The sequence below is a fragment of the Argopecten irradians genome, chromosome 4 (assembly GCF_041381155.1).
Source record: "Argopecten irradians isolate NY chromosome 4, Ai_NY, whole genome shotgun sequence".
NCBI classification, from domain to species: domain Eukaryota; kingdom Metazoa; phylum Mollusca; class Bivalvia; order Pectinida; family Pectinidae; genus Argopecten; species Argopecten irradians.
In genome coordinates, this window is record NC_091137.1 from 33,608,703 (window position 1) to 33,627,155 (window position 18,453).

The 18,453-nt window shown below is 35.2% G+C and overlaps 1 protein-coding gene across 8 annotated transcripts in view; it reads left to right on the forward strand.

Moving 5' to 3' along the window:
• Window positions 1-18,453, forward strand: part of LOC138321379 (centriolin-like) — an 85,677-nt gene that overhangs the window by 22,222 nt on the left and 45,002 nt on the right. For all 8 annotated transcript variants that reach the window (XM_069265027.1, XM_069265033.1, XM_069265031.1 and 5 more), the window contains exons 8-15: window positions 6,299-6,424; window positions 6,866-7,085; window positions 9,289-9,443; window positions 15,295-15,432; window positions 16,186-16,339; window positions 16,827-17,047; window positions 17,335-17,511; window positions 17,925-18,059. In XM_069265027.1, the coding sequence (XP_069121128.1) occupies window positions 6,299-6,424; window positions 6,866-7,085; window positions 9,289-9,443; window positions 15,295-15,432; window positions 16,186-16,339; window positions 16,827-17,047; window positions 17,335-17,511; window positions 17,925-18,059 (1,326 nt within the window). The remainder of the gene's footprint in view (window positions 1-6,298; window positions 6,425-6,865; window positions 7,086-9,288; window positions 9,444-15,294; window positions 15,433-16,185; window positions 16,340-16,826; window positions 17,048-17,334; window positions 17,512-17,924; window positions 18,060-18,453) is intronic.

The following is an 18,453-nucleotide window of genomic DNA, read 5'->3' on the forward strand; positions in this document are numbered from 1 at the left end:
TTAAACTAAACAAACAAAAAGCGAAAAAGAGAAAATTCCTTTAAATGCTATTCCATTGTGTGAAGTGTTTAGTGTTTTGAGATGGTCTGAATGGATGGAGTGTAGCCAAATGAGTGACAGATTTAATTGATAAGGCATACTTGTCTTAAGATATCAACCTCTAAGTGACAGTCACAAATAGTGAGACTAACCCTGTGTTATAACTAAATTAAAAAAAAAAAATAACTATCATTAGTCTTTGTCATCGTTCTGTCAAGGAATTACTAGTCTTCTAATACTTTGTTGATCCAATATCATTGCTGATCCAATATTATTCCTGACCCAGTATCATTGCTGATCCAATGTTATTGTTGACCCAATATCAATTTTGATCAAATCATTGCTGGCCAAATATCATTGTTGGTCCAATATCAATGCCTGCCCAATATCTTTGCTGACCCAATATCATTGCTGACCAATATCATTGTTGATCCCAATATCATTGTTGATCCAATATCATTGCTGGCCCAATATCATTGCTGACCCATATCATTGCTGATCCAATATTGCTGGCCTAATATCATTGATGACCCAATATCATTATTGATCCAATATCATTGATCCAATATCATTGTTGATCCAATATCATGACCAATATCATGCTGCCCAATATCTTGCTGACCCAATATCATTTTGATCCAATATCATTGTTGATCCAATATCAATTGATCAAATCATAATATATTGCCGGCCCAATATCATTGCTGACCCAGTATCATTGCTGATCCAATATCATGCTGGCCCAATATCATTGACCAATATCATTGTTGATCAAATATCATTGTTGATCCAATATCATTGTTGACCAATATCTTGCTGGCCCAATATCATTGTTGCCCAATATCTTTGCTGCCCAATATCATTTTGACCCAGTTCATTCTGATCAATATTGCTTGACCATAATATTGTTGATCCAATATCATTGCTGACCCAATATCAATCATTGTGAAATATCCATATCATTGTTGATCCAATATATTGCTGATCCAATAATTCATTGCTGACCCAATATCATTGTGACCAATATCATTGTTGATCAAGACATTGTTGCCAATATCATTGTTGACCCAGTATCAGTGCTGATTCAATATTGCAAGCCCAATATAATTGACTCAATATCATTGTTGATCCAATATTCATCTGATTTTAATATCATTGTTGATCCAATATCATTGCTGGCCCAATATCATTCCTGACCCAGTATCATTGCTGATCCAATGTTATTGTTGACCCAATATCAATTTTGTCAAATCATTGCTGCCAATATCATTGCTGGCCAATATCATTCCTGACCCAGTATCATTGCTCCCAAGTTATTGTTGACCCAATATCAATTTTGACCCAATATCATTGTTGATCCAATATCATTGTTGGCCAATATCAATGCCTGCCCAATATCATTGCTGACCCAATATTTGCATAATTGTTGACCAATATCATGTTGATCCAATATCATCATTGTTGTCAGCCCAATATCATTGCTGATCCAATTATGCTGGCCCAATATCATTATTGATCCAATATCATTGTTGATCCAATATCTTTGCTGGCCCAATATCATTATTGATCCAATATCATTGTTGATCCAATATCTTTGCTGGCCAAATATCATTGTTGATCCAATATCATTGTTGATTTAATATCATTGCTGGCCCAATATCATTGTTTGCCCAATATCTTTGCTGGCCCAATATTATTGCTGACCCCAGTATCATTGCTGATCTAATATTGCTGACCAAATAAAATTGTTGATCCAATATCATTGCTGACCCAACATCATTGTTGATCCAATGTCATTGTTGATCCAATATCATTATTGACCCAATATCATTGTTGACCCAATATCATTGCTGACCCAATATAATTGTTGATCCAATAATGAATATCATTGTTGATCAAATTCATTGTTGACCCAATTTCTTTACTGACCCAACATCATTGTTGACCCAATATCATTGTTGATCCAATATCATTGTTGACCCAATATCATTGCTGACCAAATAAAATTGTTGATCCAATATCATTGTTGATCCAATATCATTGTTGACCCAATTTCTTTACTGACCCAACATCATTGTTGACCCAATATCATTGTTGATCTAATATAATTGTTGACCCAAATAATAATTATTCATAAATATATTTCACCTTTAGTTTTTAAACGTTGGTCTTTGATTCTATTTCTTCTTTTACAATAAGTGATATTTTTGCCCTTTGTGTCAATTTGTTCACATTGTATTTATAGATGTTGTATGACCCTGCATAGTGTCACGTAAAGATACATCTATCCCCTTCCCCTTTTAGGTATGCCTTTGACAGGTGTTAAATGTTCAGGTAAATTTTATCCTGAGTGTAACAACTGATAAATGGAATATCACGTGGTAAATTCTATACACTCAATATCTAAAATCTGAAATCAATCAATAAATAAATAGTTTGAGAACAGTAAGGGCCCTTGGATCTTGGCAGTTGGACCAGCAAGGCTGACCACTGTATGGGATTGGCCACTACCAACATTGGTCCTACTTCACTGGTATTAAATATTCTGTTTTCTCCCTATGAGTGATTTGAACTTACCCACATTTAAATAAGAGGTGTGATGTTGCAATCAATATGCCACAGGATACTTTTTGACGTGCTACAAATTCAAGCTGAATCAAACATGTCCAAGAAAATTATTCTGTCCAGTAACCATAAATTCCCTCTGTAACATAAGTGCAAATATAACGATCTTTTAAAATCTTCCCACTCCTCTAAGAACACTCTCACACTTCGCTACAACCTCCCACCTCTCACCACTACCCCTCCCTCCCCCCACTCCATACCTCTCCTGTACTTCTTCTATCCACACCCCTCATCACTACCTCTTTCAATACCTCTTTCAACACTACCCCATTTCAACACTACCCCCACCCCTCACCACTTCCCCTACCCCTCACCACTACCCCTCACTACACCACCGTCACCATGATACTCACCACCACCTTACCCCCACCCTAGTCACCATTACCCCCACCCCTGACACCACCATCCTCACCCATATCCTGTTTCCCTTCCCTCACACCTCATCACTACCCGTACCCCTGTGTGACCACTATCTATACCCCAGTTTGACCACTACCCTCACCCCCATGTGACCACTACCCTCACCCATCACCACTACCCTTACCTCCCTATATTTTCCCCCCACCCTTGTGTAACCACTCCCCCACCCCTGACAACACCACTTTCATATCACCAGTCTTATCTCGAGTTTCACAATATTGCCTTAAAATCAATAATTTAACAAAATGGTGTTGTTTTGACTCTACAACCCTGCCAGCCTGGCTGGTGTCCCGGCTGTGATTGGGGTAGCAGTACCTTATCTCTGTCTAAATGATATGGCACCAGTGTATTAGTAGTAGCTCCTTATAGGTAATCTCGAGTCAGCTCCTTAGGTACACTGTACATACCTGTAGGTAAGGCTCGTTAACACAGGTATGATCTGTTACCTGGGAGAACACTCCTGTTTTATGGAATATTACTCAACTCTATTGGATTTCAAGGATTTATCTAAACAAGTCAATTATATCTAGTGACGTAAGCAGGTAATGATCATTTTATAGCTTCAGTTTTTAAATTTAATATCAAATAATATTCAGATTTCTTATTTGTTCTTTGGAAATGTAAAATATTTACCATTGATGGAATGTTTTCTTCTTTTAACACAGAAGAAACCATAACGTCAATGATCGTGACCATTCTAGTGTTAGATGTTTGGTATTATTAGTTTTGTCTTGCTAGTGACATTCAATTTGTACATATATTTTTGATGGCAGTGTCATTTGTACGTTTAGTGCATGTGTACATGTCATTTGTATATTGGATGCATGTACTATTTGTATTACTGAAGTACCATATATAAGCTGGATGCAAGTGTCATCTGCATGTTGGATGCCAATTTCATTCATATATTGTGCTGAAGTGTCATTTATAAGTTGAGTACAAAGATCAGCTGCAATTTGCTTATGATTATTTCGTTGTTTAATGGATCATCTTCAAGTCATTTAGATCCAGCAAGTGAAACTGATGCTACTGTCACTTGGTACTCTGTTGCATTTGTGTCGTTTGTCGCAAGTGTCATATGATGGTACAAATGTCATGTTACTCTAAAAGCCTCTCAAATTTGCATCAATAGCCAAAGCGCTGTTTCAGTCTCGTAACTGGACATGTCTCTGGGTGTTAATTCTCCCAGTCTCTGGGTATTCGGAATATTTTTTTAGCACTTGATCTGAAGCATTATAGTCACAGTTTCTGTTCATGGTCTAGATGCGACATAGAACAGCTCTTTGATTCTCCTAAAATGCACTTATGCCAAACCAAAATGTGTACCCATACAACTTATACAGTCTCAATACACCTGCATTTCCCTAAAGCTTGCTTTGGATTATGTAAATAAATATTTCAATACAATTTAAATCAAAGACATTATATTTTAATCTTGAAATTTATGTAAGATTTTATTCTGTATTGGAGCTTATGAAAAGTGCTGTTCAACAGTTTTGTCTGGGTCATGAATTATTGTGTTACAATATAAGTCTAGTGTTTAACTTTGGTCAGCAGAATAATGGTACAAGTTAATAAAGTCACACCTATATACACCAGTTCAATGTGTATTCTGATTTGTAAATACTCACTATATACTAATACATACTAGTTTTGTATACTTTTGTTTCTTTTGTTAATTTCATACTACATTTAATAGCAAGTAGCTGAGTTAAGTAAATATGATATTAAAATGTATAATGAAATTTCAACACATTAATTCAGAAACTGAGGTAGATCAAGGATCGTTTTCATCACACCATTGGCCTTGGGTTAAATTGGGTATATTGTCATTCTGAAATGGCTATAGTTTGATGGGGTTTCCTGTACCTGAGTATAGTATTGTCAGGAACACTTGTCTGTAAATACTGCAGTTATTTTCTAAAAGATATTCATGAATACCTGGAGTATTAATTATTTCACTAGATGAATGTTAATAGACATATGTCCAGGAAAATTAAGTTTACAATATTTTATGCAAAATTTTGTATTTGATGTAAGTCATTGGAACTGATGTATTGTTATAAATCATAAAAGTGAGTTAAAATTCACTTTGAGGATTTTTAATTTAAAATCGGTTGAATGGTGTGTTTATAAGCTTTCCCTTTAAATTTCTTATGGATGAGATTTCAATAGTAGCTTGGTAGTATACAGAGAGTTGAATAATTTGAGCATGTAGGGTATGATAGAAGATTAAATTATGGCCGATTAGTCGAGTTGTCCTATCTAACACTGGTCAGCCTTGATGAATGGATTAGAGATCGTTAAGGACAGGTAAGGTATCAGGACAAGGTAACACAAATCTGACATGTCTAAACGAGCGGGAATTATAAGTCCCTTATCAATGCTGCTAGCTGTTGATTTCTATAAGCATTCACAGGGGTATAGATTTGAAAAGCTAACACATGCTATAATGTGTGCAAAGACTGATCTGCACTGACAGCGTGTGTTGTGGCGTGGCAGTGACAGTACAGTATCGGGGTAGGTCTGTGGAAGTCAACATGTGTCAGACCTTGTGATTATATATTGGATATATTTGACATTTTGCATTGGAATTTATTGGAAAATATGTGGTTCTTATAGTGTAAACTTCCAAAGATGTGTTCTTATAGTGTAAACTTCCAAAGATGTGAAATTTTACAAAGAATTCTGGGATATATTACAGTGATATGACACGTAGATAGTGTGACAACTTCAAGAAAGTGGATGTAAACTTTTCTCTTGAAATTAGTTGTTTTATACAGATTGCAGGTGAGAAAAGCAAATGAAAAATCTTTTATTTTATTCATTTTGTTTCCCCTCCACCATTTCTAAATCATTGCTTTTATGTAAGGGATGCATATTTGCACAAATTGGCTAACAGTATAATGTATTCTGGAGTTTTTATACACTCTGTGTACTGTGACTGTACATGTATTGAGGTATTGATTTTTATCCATTTTTTTTTAGTGTTCTAATTTTCATTGCAGCTATGTAAATATTTAATAACCCATTAGATGTTGAAATATTGATTAGTTTCTAATAATTGCCATTATTTATAGAAACACACCGGTAAAACTGTTACAACAGCTTGTCATGGGACAATGGAGATTTGCCTAGTAAATTTTCTAATTAAATTTTGCAAAAAACGTATTGATTTAATTTTAGCAAATTCTGTTTGATTTGTTCTTTTCAGTTGAAAAAGAAGACTTCTGAGTTAAACAAAGCATGTGAGAAACATTACCAATTAGAACAGGAGTTAGCCTTCCATAACATTGACTCCAAGTTTGATAGTTTAGGGACAAGTCCACAGAGAAATCAGGTATGTCTTTAATTATCACTCTAATACTTCATATTTTAATTTATCATACCATATTTGACCAAAAATAAAATCCTTCCCACAAAAAAGATCCCCTCCTTATTTTACATATGTTTAGAATTAGGAGAGTTGTCTGCAAATAAGACCTCACCTCAAATTTAAAGCCCTTCTCCCCCTTAGGATCCACCCCTGTTGATAATATGCCAGATAGGTTTATATGTATAGAGGTAAATTGTCATTTCTGTTTATAAAGTGTTTAAGTAAAAGGATGACGCCACCATCTACAGGAATTAATGGTTATTATAGTATACATATTGTTTTGTTTTATGGTGTTACCTACATCTAGCACAAAGCCAACATATGCATCATTATATTGACATAGGCATAATCTGGAAAATAGATTATTGTATGATAAATCAAGATCATAATGTACATTTGTTTTAGCATGATGAGAGCGGAGGGTTGGATGAGAGCCCGTACATAGGGCGTGCCCGCTACAAGGCTAACCAGTACTCTCGGGAGAGCTCTATAGGTGTTTCCCCGCCCCAGCAGGCTCGCTTCCATAACGTGTCGTCTGCTAGTCCACAGAAGGCTGAAATCATGGATAAGATCCACGTACAGTTGGATAGTGCCTTGGCGGAAAAACAAGACAAGGTCTCCAAAAGTAAGTACTCACCCCTAGACATGAATATGTGTTCAATGTTAGACAGTCAAACCTGTCTATAACGTATACCAAAGGAATATAACAAAAATGTCCATTACAGACAGATGTCCTGTATACAGAGGTTGATTATATTGTATATTCCACAAAATTGAGTTGATGAGTATGTCCTTTATAGACAGGTGTCCTTTATAGACAGGTTTGACTGTATTATCATAACTCTGTAGAAGCACTCCTCCTGCTATGAACACATGCACTGAATTGTCCTCAAATGTTATCTTTGATTTTATACTTTAATTCATTTTAAAATTAAAAAAATATTTTCCATTTTTCAACATTTCTTTGAGCTTGAATTCATATGATTAAATCTGTTTATCATTTAGTAGTATGTATAAAATTATGTAACACATATTTATTTTGCAGTTCTATTATAAAGGATATTATAATTTTGCTTTATGTAGCATAACATGAGATATTTTTTTACATCTTTATTACATAATTTACAGATGTACAGGAAGGTATGCTTCCCTTATATAAACATTATAATACCATAATCACAATATTATTGTAACTTTCATTAATTCTTCCAGAAATATATTTAATTTACTATTTAGTCTAACATAATTAAACGTTATTAAATTATAGAAAAATATTAGCTTTTTAAAAACTTTTTTTTTACAAATGACATCTTTTGAGAATCTGTCTTTCAAGAATAACTAAACAGATTTAGTATTGAATAAGTATGCTGATAGAATTTTGAATCTGATATCATTCCTTTAGAATCGTATATATTGACCCCTGTCCTTTGTTTCATGTGGGGTTTTGGTTTTGTATTTTCATCAAATATCAATCATGTTCCTTTTTATTTCTTTTCCTGTTGTATTTCCCGTTGATTTTAGTATGTTCTACCTTCCTTTGTCTGCCATTGGCTTTGGTACCATTTGGTTTCTCATACCTCTCTTCATTATTTTTCCTTGTTTTTTTTTTTTAATTCCAACTTTTTCTTTTAACAATACGATCTAATTAGAAGAATGCTTTAATTTACTGTACAGTATTTGACAAATGATGATTTTTTGAATATCACATTTTCATGCCACCTCCTAGAGTCAAATGCACTCAAACTTTGAGTCTGACTCTTGATCTGGAAAAAGAAGAAATGGCTATTTGTATTGTTCATTTTATTAGTGGTGTAAAAATCCTTTTCCTATTTCATGTTTCTTACCAACATCAAAATCTCTATTGATATAGAATTACCTGTCTGTATCGAAAATGTTCTCCCAGCATTGACCAACCCTCACTTACTCCCTACTTTTAGCCAGGATGACCACATTATTAACTCATTGACCCCTGAAAATTTATAATGAACTGTTCCATCCATTAAGTAAGAAAAGTTCAAATTTGTCTACAAGGGTGAATCATGAATGAGTTAATGTCCAATATTGGTGCATATCTTCCCTTAGGTCGCAATTGTAAGATCTGCTCAGGCAGTTGCTAGGAACTAGCAGTGTCAGTTGATGGTTTTTATGTGGAAACTTCCGTTCCTCACCAAATCATTCTTGAATAACTAGAGCTGTTTTAGGATCTATAACACAAACAAATCCACTTTCATTAATGACTCTTTTAATTGTAAATTCTCACCTTTTTTCATTTAATATAACATAAATCCATGAGGTGTATGATGACCATTATATATATACAGCACATAATATAAAGAATTTTGACATTCGTTTGAATTCAATTTGTACTTTCTCACAAGATGTATTTTAGATCAGATTTCATCAAATTAACCAACTCATGGAAGTAGACAAATTAGAGGCATGCAAATAAATGAATTTTTTTATATTTTGTCTGAAATTACTTTTATATCTTTATTTTATCTGTGAAGATACATTCAACCAGTACACTAGTCTAGTAATTTTAGCAGGATTTTCTCCTCTCTAATGTTGAACAAAATAACTTTTTGTTTCCATGTATTTATATCCCTTCATTTGAGATAACCTAAGCCAAACGGTATTGATAATTACAACACAATGAATTACACTTTTTTCACTTTTTACTTTTGGTCGAAGACAGTACAAAATTGTCCAGTTTTGACTGAACATTGTTAAGAAAGTATCTAAAATGATAGGTAATATTGGAATGCTTCTTTCAATTATTTGTCAATGTAAGCAGGGTGCAGCATCACTAATATTGAGTTAATTTACAGCGGAGGACCGCCTGAAGCGTCTCACCGATGACTTGATGGGTACGGAGAGGAAGCTGTTACAGGCAACCAAAGACCTCAAACGTATGGGGGACATCACAGAGAAGGATGACGTCAAGGTGCAGCTTCGTCAAAGGATGGCAAAGAAAATGCAACTGGTGAGTAGTCAAAGCTCAACACTGCTATAGGTTGGTGTTAAAAAGAATGACAATGATAACTTCAGCCTATTATCAGGAGAAGACTAAGATAGGCTATGCCTGATGTCTAATCCTATCGACACTTAACATCTTTTGTCATTAAAATATTTAGAAATTGAAATTGAATTGCAGTCCTATCTGAGGGACTGGTGAATTGTCAAAGAACTTCAAGAGGATTGCAGATATAGCTGTTCAAGAGAATGGCAGTGGACATTAGTTAGGAATTGTCTTAAATGTCTGAGTTTGGTTGTCTTAAAGGTCTGAGTTTGGTTGTCTTAAAGGTCTGAGTTTGGTTGTCTTAAAGGTCTGAGTTTGGTTGTCTTAAAGGTCTGAGTTTGGTTGTCTTAAAGGTCTGAGTTTGGTTGTCTTAAAGGTCTGAGTTTGGTTGTCTTAAAGGTCTGAGTTTGGTTGTCTTAAGGTCTGAGTTTGGAGTCTTTTGGTTTGGTTGTCTTAAAGGTCTGAGTTTGGTTGTCTTAAAGGTCTGAGTTTGGTTGTCTTAAAGGTCTGAGTTTGGTTGTCTTAAAGGTCTGAGTTTGGTTGTTTAAAGGTCTGAGTTTGGTTGTCTTAAAGGTCTGAGTTTGGTTGTCTTAAAGTCTGAGTGGTTGTCTTAAAGGTCTGTTTTGGTTGTCTTAAAGGTCTGAGTTTGGTTGTCTTAAAGGTCTGAGTTTGGTTGTCTTAAAAGTCTGAGTTTGGTTGTCTTAAAGGTCTGAGTTTGGTTGTCTTAAAGGTCTGAGTTTGGTTGTCTTAAAGGTCTGAGTTTGGTTGTCTTAAAGGTCTGAGTTTGGTTGTCTTAAAGGTCTGAGTTTGGTTGTCTTAAAGGTCTGAGTTTGGTTGTCTTAAAGGTCTGAGTTTGGTTGTATTAAAGGTCTGAGTTTGGTTGTCTTAAAGGTCTGAGTTTGGTTGTCTTAAAGGTCTGAGTTTGGTTGTTTAAAGGTTGAGTTGGTTGTCTTAAAGGTCTGAGTTTGGTTGTCTTAAAGGTCTGAGTTTGGTTGTCTTAAAGGTCTGAGTTTGGTTGTTTGGTTGTCTTAAAGGTCTGAGTTTGGTTGTCTTAAAGGTCTGAGTTTGTGGTTGATTGTTTTTAAAGTCTGAGTTTGGTTGTTTTAAAGGTCTGAGTTTGGTTGTCTTAAAGGTCTGAGTTTGGTTGTCTTAAATGTCTGAGTTTGGTTGTCTTAAAGGTCTGAGTTTGGTTGTCTTAAAGGTCTGAGTTTGGTTGTCTTAATGGTCTGAGTTTGGTTGTTTAAAGGTCTGAGTTTTGGTTGTCTTAAAGGTCTGAGTTTGGTTGTTTTAAAGGTCTGAGTTTTGGTTGTTTCTTAAAGGTCTGAGTTTGTTGTCTTAAAGGTCTGAGTTTTGGTTGTCTTAAAGGTCTGAGTTTGGTTGTCTTAAAGGTCTGAGAGTTTTGGTTGTCTTAAAGGTCTGAGTTTGGTTGTGTTTAAAAGTCTGAGTTTGGTTGTCTTAAAAGGTCTGAGTTTGGTTGTCTTAAAGGTCTGAGTTTGGTTGTCTTAAAGGTCTGAGTTTGGTTGTTTAAAGGTTGAGTTTGGTCTGAGTTTGTTTCTTAAGGTCTGAGTTTGGTTGTCTTAAAGGTCTGAGTTTGGTTGTCTTAAAGGTCTGAGTTTTTGGTTGTCTTAAAGGTCTGAGTTTGTTGTCTTGTCTGAGTTTGGTTGTCTTAAAGGTCTGAGTTTGGTTGTCTTAAAGGTCTGAGTTTGGTTGTCTTAAAGGTCTGAGTTTGGTTGTCTTAAAGGTCTGAGTTTGGTTGTCTTAAAGGTCTGAGTTTGGTTGTCTTAAAGGTCTGAGTTTGGTTGTCTTTAAAGGTCTGAGTTTGGTTGTCTTAAAGGTCTGAGTTTGGTTGTCTTAAAGTCTGATTTGGTTGTCTTAAAGGTCTGAGTTTGGTTGTCTTAAATGGTCTGAGTTTGGTTGTCTTAAAGGTCTGAGTTTGGTTGTCTTAAAGGTCTGAGTTTGGTTGTCTTAAAGGTCTGAGTTTGGTTGTCTTAAAGGTCTGAGTTTGGTTGTCTTAAAGGTCTGAGTTTGGTTGTCTTAAAGGTCTGAGTTTGGTTGTCTTAAAGGTCTGAGTTTGGTTGTCTTAAAGGTCTGAGTTTGGTTGTCTTAAAGGTCTGAGTTTGGTTGTCTTAAAGGTCTGAGTTTGGTTGTCTTAAAGGTCTGAGTTTGGTTGTCTTAAAGGTCTGAGTTTGGTTGTCTTAAAGGTCTGAGTTTGGTTGTCTTAAAGGTCTGAGTTTGGTTGTCTTAAAGGTCTGAGTTTGGTTGTCTTAAAGGTCTGAGTTTGGTTGTCTTAAAGGTCTGAGTTTGGTTGTCTTAAAGGTCTGAGTTTGGTTGTCTTAAAGGTCTGAGTTTGGTTGTTTTAAAGGTCTGAGTTTGGTTGTCTTAAAGGTCTGAGTTTGGTTGTCTTAAAGGTCTGAGTTTGGTTGTCTTAAAGGTCTGAGTTTGGTTGTCTTAAAGGTCTGAGTTTGGTTGTTAAAGGTCTGATTTGGTTGTCTTAAAGGTCTGAGTTTGGTTGTCTTAAAGGTCTGAGTTTGGTTGTCTTAAAGGTCTGAGTTGTTTTGGACTTTTTGGCGTTGTCTTAAAGGTCTGAGTTTGGTTGTCTTAAGGTCTGAGTTTGGTTGTTCTTAAAGGTGTCTGAGTTTGTAGTTTGTGTCTTAATGGTCTAGTTAAGGTCTATGGAGTTTGGTTGTCTTAAAGTCTGAGTTGGTTGTTTAAAGGTCTGAGTTTGGTTGTCTTAAAGGTCTGAGTTTGGTTGTCTTAAAAGTATGAGTTTGGTTGTCTTAAAGGTCTGAGTTTGGTTGTCTTAAAGGTCTGAGTTTGGTTGTCTTAAAGGTCTGAGTTTGGTTGTCTTAAAGGTCTGAGTTTGGTTGTCTTAAAGGTCTGAGTTTGGTTGTCTTAAAGGTCTGAGTTTGGTTGTCTTAAAGGTCTGAGTTTGGTTGTCTTAAAGGTCTGAGTTTGGTTGTCTTAAAGGTCTGAGTTTGGTTGTTTTAAAGGTCTGAGTTTGGTTGTCTTAAAGGTCTGAGTTTGGTTGTCTTAAAGGTCTGAGTTTGGTTGTCTTAAAGGTCTGAGTTTGGTTGTCTTAAAGGTCTGAGTTTGGTTGTCTTAAAGGTCTGAGTTTGGTTGTCTTAAAGGTCTGAGTTTGGTTGTCTTGTCTGAGTTTGGTTGTCTTAAAGGTCTGAGTTTGGTTGTCTTAAAGGTCTGAGTTTGGTTGTCTTAAAGGTCTGAGTTTGGTTGTCTTAAAGGTCTGAGTTTGGTTGTCTTAAAGGTCTGAGTTTGGTTGTCTTAAAGGTCTGAGTTTGGTTGTCTTAAAGGTCTGAGTTTGGTTGTCTTAAAGGTCTGAGTTTGGTTGTCTTAAAGGTCTGAGTTTGGTTGTCTTAAAGGTCTGAGTTTGGTTGTCTTAAAGGTCTGAGTTTGGTTGTCTTAAAGGTCTGAGTTTGGTTGTCTTAAAGGTCTGAGTTTGGTTGTCTTAAAGGTCTGAGTTTGGTTGTCTTAAAGGTCTGAGTTTGGTTGTCTTAAAGGTCTGAGTTTGGTTGTCTTAAAGGTCTGAGTTTGGTTGTCTTAAGGTCTGAGTTTGGTTGTCTTAAAGGTCTGAGTTTGGTTGTCTTAAAGGTCTGAGTTTGGTTGTCTTAAAGGTCTGAGTTTGGTTGTCTTAAAGGTCTGAGTTTGGTTGTCTTAAAGGTCTGAGTTTGGTTGTCTTAAAGGTCTGAGTTTGGTTGTCTTAAAGGTCTGAGTTTGGTTGTCTTAAAGGTCTGAGTTTGGTTGTCTTAAGGTCTGAGTTTGGTTGTATTAAAGGTCTGAGTTTGGTTGTCTTAAAGGTCTGAGTTTGGTTGTCTTAAAGGTCTGAGTTTGGTTGTCTTAATGGTCTGAGTTTAGTTGTCTTAAAGGTCTGAGTTTGGTTGTCTTAAAGGTCTGAGTTTGGTTGTCTTAAAGGTCTGAGTTTGGTTGTCTTAAAGGTCTGAGTTTGGTTGTCTTAAAGGTCTGAGTTTGGTTGTTTAAAGGTCTGAGTTTGGTTGTCTTAAGGTCTGAGTTTGGTTGTCTTAAAGGTCTGAGTTTGGTTGTCTTAAAGGTCTGAGTTTGGTTGTCTTAAAGGTCTGAGTTTGGTTGTCTTAAAGGTCTGAGTTTGGTTGTCTTAAGGTCTGAGTTTGGTGTCTTAAAGTCTAGTTTGGTTGTCTTAAATGGTCTGAGTTTGGCTGTCTTAAAGGTCTGAGTTTGGTTGTCTTAAGGTCTGAGTTTGGCTGTCTTAATGGTCTAGTTTGGCTGTCTTAGGTCAGTTTGGTTGTCTTAATGGTCTTAGTTTGACTGTCTTAGTTTGGCTGTCTTAATGGTCTTAGTTTAGTTATCTTAATGATCTTAGTTTGACTGTCTTAGTTTGGCTATGTCTTAATGTCTTAGTTTGACTGTCTTAGGTTGCTGTCTTAATGTCTTAGTTTGCTGTCTTAATGTCTTAGTTTTATGTCTTAGTTTGACTGTCTTTTTGCTGTCTTAGTTTGTTTATGTCTTAGTTGACTGTCTTAGTTTGCTGTCTTAATGATCTTAGTTTGACTGTCTTAGTTTGGCTGTCTTAATGGTCTTAGTTTGACTGTCTTAGTTTAGTTATCTTAATGGTCTTAGTTTGACTGTCTTAGTTTGGCTGTCTTAATGATCTTAGTTTAGTTATCATAATGATCTTAGTTTGACTGTCTTAGTTTGGCTGTCTTAATGGTCTTAGTTTGACTGTCTTAGTTGCTGTCTTAATGGTCTTAGTTTGACTGTCTTAGTTTGGCTGTCTTAATGATCTTAGTTTGACTGTCTTAGTTTGGCTGTCATTTACTTATGTCTTAGTTTGGCTGTCTTAGTTTTGCTGTCTTAATGGTCTTAGTTTGACTATCTTAATTTGGTTGTCTTAAAAGAAGATATCTAGGAATAAACCAAGGAGCCAATACAGTGCACATTGACTTTATATTACCAACTCAATTTTTTACTGAGACCTTCATATTTGTTTATTGCATATAAATGACTTTGTTGACTTAGCATTATTTGATTCCCTGATAAATACAGTACTACCGTTGTCATTCACTTTATATCCGCATCATAAATATATCATGTCCTTGGTCTGTCATTTAACAAAAAGACCGATTATCTCCCCTTGTTGTTCTACTGATCACGGCAGTTTATGACTGTGTAAAGTTGACACCGTCAACAATGTTTATGGTATTTATCTCATTTATAACACTGACCACATTACACATCCCTTCCCTTCTATGTGTAATAGAATGTACATTACTTTTGAAAATGGACAAGTCCATTTCTATGTAAGGGATGTGTTATATGATTGGTGAATTTTGGTAAGATCTGAATTCTGAATCGTCTGTAGTATACTTGGTGTATAGCTATGCCATTACATGTTCCCCAGACACTAAGTGCTTTTCCTGTGTATGATTTTTGTATGTCAAAGGTAAGATTAAAACAATAACTTCTTTGAAGATGAACTTTTAATAATTTAATAATTGAGAATAAAACATCTCAAAATAATGCATTGGGACATTGATGTAAGGCTTGAGGGAACCTCATTCCTCAAACAATTCAAGGTAACCACTGCATGTGTTCCAGTTGCTAACGTTTCTTGCCAGTTTGAACCAAAGTTTAAAATCTGAATATCAGCTTAAGTTTTGATATTTTATCTCTGTAGCTTGATTACAGGTAAACCACTTTATGTTTTGATATTTCATCTTGTGGTTTAATTACAGGTAAACAAGTTTAGTTTTGATATTTCATCTCATGGTTTAGTTATAGGTAAATAACTTGATTTTTGATATTTCATCTCATGATTTAATTACAGGTAAATGACCTGAAGGATAGTGCTACCCAGATTGAGGATGAAATCGAGAAGACAGTGAAAAGTATGCATGATAGTAAGGTGGATGTGGCCCGGCTCAAGGGTCAGCTTGACCGACTGGACAGCAAAGATCCAAAATATGTAAGTTAAATATATTTCCTATTGGTATGTATAAATGTTATATTTAATTGAAAAAGTTCTAGATGTAATATTCTCTTGCCAAATCTATTCTTTGCGAAAAAATAGTACATCAGAAAAAATAACATTATTTGTATTTACATGGTGTCCATATGACCACTATAGTCCTCCATATATGGACTGCTTGTTTGAAATCCATGTGGGGTAGTTAATTGCCTGGTACTAATGTAATATGAAATATTTGTTGAATGTTGAAATTCTTGTTGTTATTGTGATTGTTATGGACCATAAATTAAGATAACAACAAAGTTATATAAACCTTTGTCAAACCTGCCTTTATCACAGCCTGTATAAAGCAAACAAACACCTGCCACAATTTCTGTCATGGATATTCTTCTGATATTTCACCTATATTAAGGGACCACCTGTCATACATAAACATTCTTCTTTGGTCCTTTGAAAAGTCTAACATGAAAGGTCTGACTTTTTTTGGATAATTGTTCTTTTGGCTAAATAGGAATATTTCTTACCACAAATGATTAGAATTTTTCAAAATAAAATTTGTTGAAATTGAAATTGAAAATGATTTGAAAGCTTCAAGCAATGAAGTTAATTACAAAGTTGAACAGTAGACAGTTGTTTTTCAGGTGTTTCAATTTTTTTTCCATAATCAGCCTTAAATTGTCCCTAAATAACCATAACTTTCAATAAAACATGTAAAATAAGCCTACACCTAAATATATATTTTTTGTACAGAGGAAAGTGTATGCTGAGATGGTGGACAAGGAGCAACAGATCAGTGAGAGTAACCAGATGTATGGACAGTTACAGCAGCAGCTCGAGGTGATGCTGGACACCATCGCCAAGGAAACCGCTGACATCAAGAAACTCGAACAGCAGCTCAATGATGGTGAGAGATAGATATATATCTACCTACCTAGTCCCAGTGTCTATGTCGTTCTGTAACTTTAAGGAAATTCCTCTACTTAAAAAATTGCTATAGGAAAGCAATGCAGAAATTAAGGAAAAAATCTCAAGGAAATTTCCTGAATTTATATAGCACTTTGAGGTTCCTTAGTTAAAGAATATTGATAAAACTGGGCTCTGATTTGTTCTTGGCTATGTTCATGTATATTATTTTGTGTGAGAAAAAAGTAAGGATTTTTTTTTCAGACATTACATTTAGGTAATAATGTTACATAATCAGTGTAAATTAGACAAATGACCTAGCAGTACCCAAAGGTGTAAAAAGTGTATAAGTTGTTAATGAAATCAAAGTCGATGATTGGTGCTTGATGTCAATTTTAGCACTGCTGAAATTGATTTAGCTCTAAATAAGGATGTTTACAATATATTTTTATATATAGGTTTTCATACTCAATAATTATGATTTACAGACCAGATAGATGCTAACGAATCGCTGCGTACAGAACTGGATGAGATTGTTGGTGGTCTCCAAGGTTACTTGTCCAATGTAAAACAGCAGGGGCTCCGCCGCCAGCGCGACTTTGACTCCATTTTGGGTGAGAAGACGCGATTGGAACAAAAAGTGTCTCAGTTAGAACAAGAGCTAGGTGTGCTGGATGCTGAGGCAGGCAATTACAAGGCCATGGAAAAGGTATGTCTTTGTCTTTGACAATTATTTCTATTGTTATATCCAAGTGTAGGTACTGATTTCATTACAAATTTGCTAAAACAGTCATGTTTCTTTTATTTAAAAAGTCAAGCTATCGGTACCCTATAAGTGTGAAATTAACAAAACAAGAAATAGAGCATTTACACAATATCCAACAGTGTAGCTTTCTATCAACCATATTTAAACATTTGATTTAGCACAATATTTAGATTTTCAGATTAATACAGGTATAATTCATAGATTATTCAAAGTGATTGTAATGTTCACAGAGATTAATAGAAATGGAACAGAACCTAAGTGACACCCAAAACCTCAATAAAACCCTGGAGGACCAGTTACATCGAACTCGAACTAAGGATGCAGAGTACCAGGACCAGATGGAAAATACTTCTGCTGAACTTTTAGACCTGAAGCGGGCCCTGAAGGAGGCTGGCAGGAAGGCACAGGTAGGTTAGATGAGGTTAAAGGTCATAATTCACAAGTAAAGTGGGTAGGCAGGTGAAAGGTTATGGAGCAAAAGGTCACAACCAATATGGAAAGGCAAGTCAAAACTTCAGGATATTAAAGGTTATTAAAGCAGATGTTTGTAATAAGATGAAAAATTTAAGTTCATTTTAGGAAACAATAAAGTTCAAGAAGATAGTAAAATAATGTTACCAACAGTGAGGAAGAAGTGATGCAATCAAAGGATATTTCACGCTGTAAATCTAGGGACCTGAGAAGGTGGATAGATATTGTAAGCAGTAAACATATGTTAAAGATGTGGTGTTATGTTTATATTTTACATGATGTAATGTAACCATGTTTGGAGTAAAACACAATTAAAAATGAAGATTTCAATACTTACACTTGTTTACAGTATGACAAACAGGCGATTGAGTCACAGTTAAAGATAGAAAAAGAACGAGCTTCAAAAGCACTACAGCAGGCCAATGTAGCTTCGGCTGTGGACGAGGAGAATCGTCGCCTACAACACCAGCTGGAGGCTATCAAGGTAAAAACAGACCTATAATGTATATCTTAGTAAGGAGGAGTTATCAGCTCTTTAGAAGAGGATTATTTGTTACAGTATCTATTCCCCTGGAAAGCCAATTGTTTTTTAGAAAAAACTTTGCACATGTCAATCAGCACCATTTCACAAAGGCAGATAACTCTTAAATCAATATGACAAGATAGAATGATCTAGAAAAAGTTGATTTATATCTTGAATGTACTTGAAAACTTTGATATAAATGTTATAAGTATGACCTGAAATTCTTGATGTTCAGATCGAATCTGTAAATCTTGAAAAAATCTTACTCTCAATCCATAGATGTATAATTAAGATTGTTGTCTTGTTGCTGATATATAAAGCAGTTCTAGTCCTATAGAACATTAACGCCTTGTGA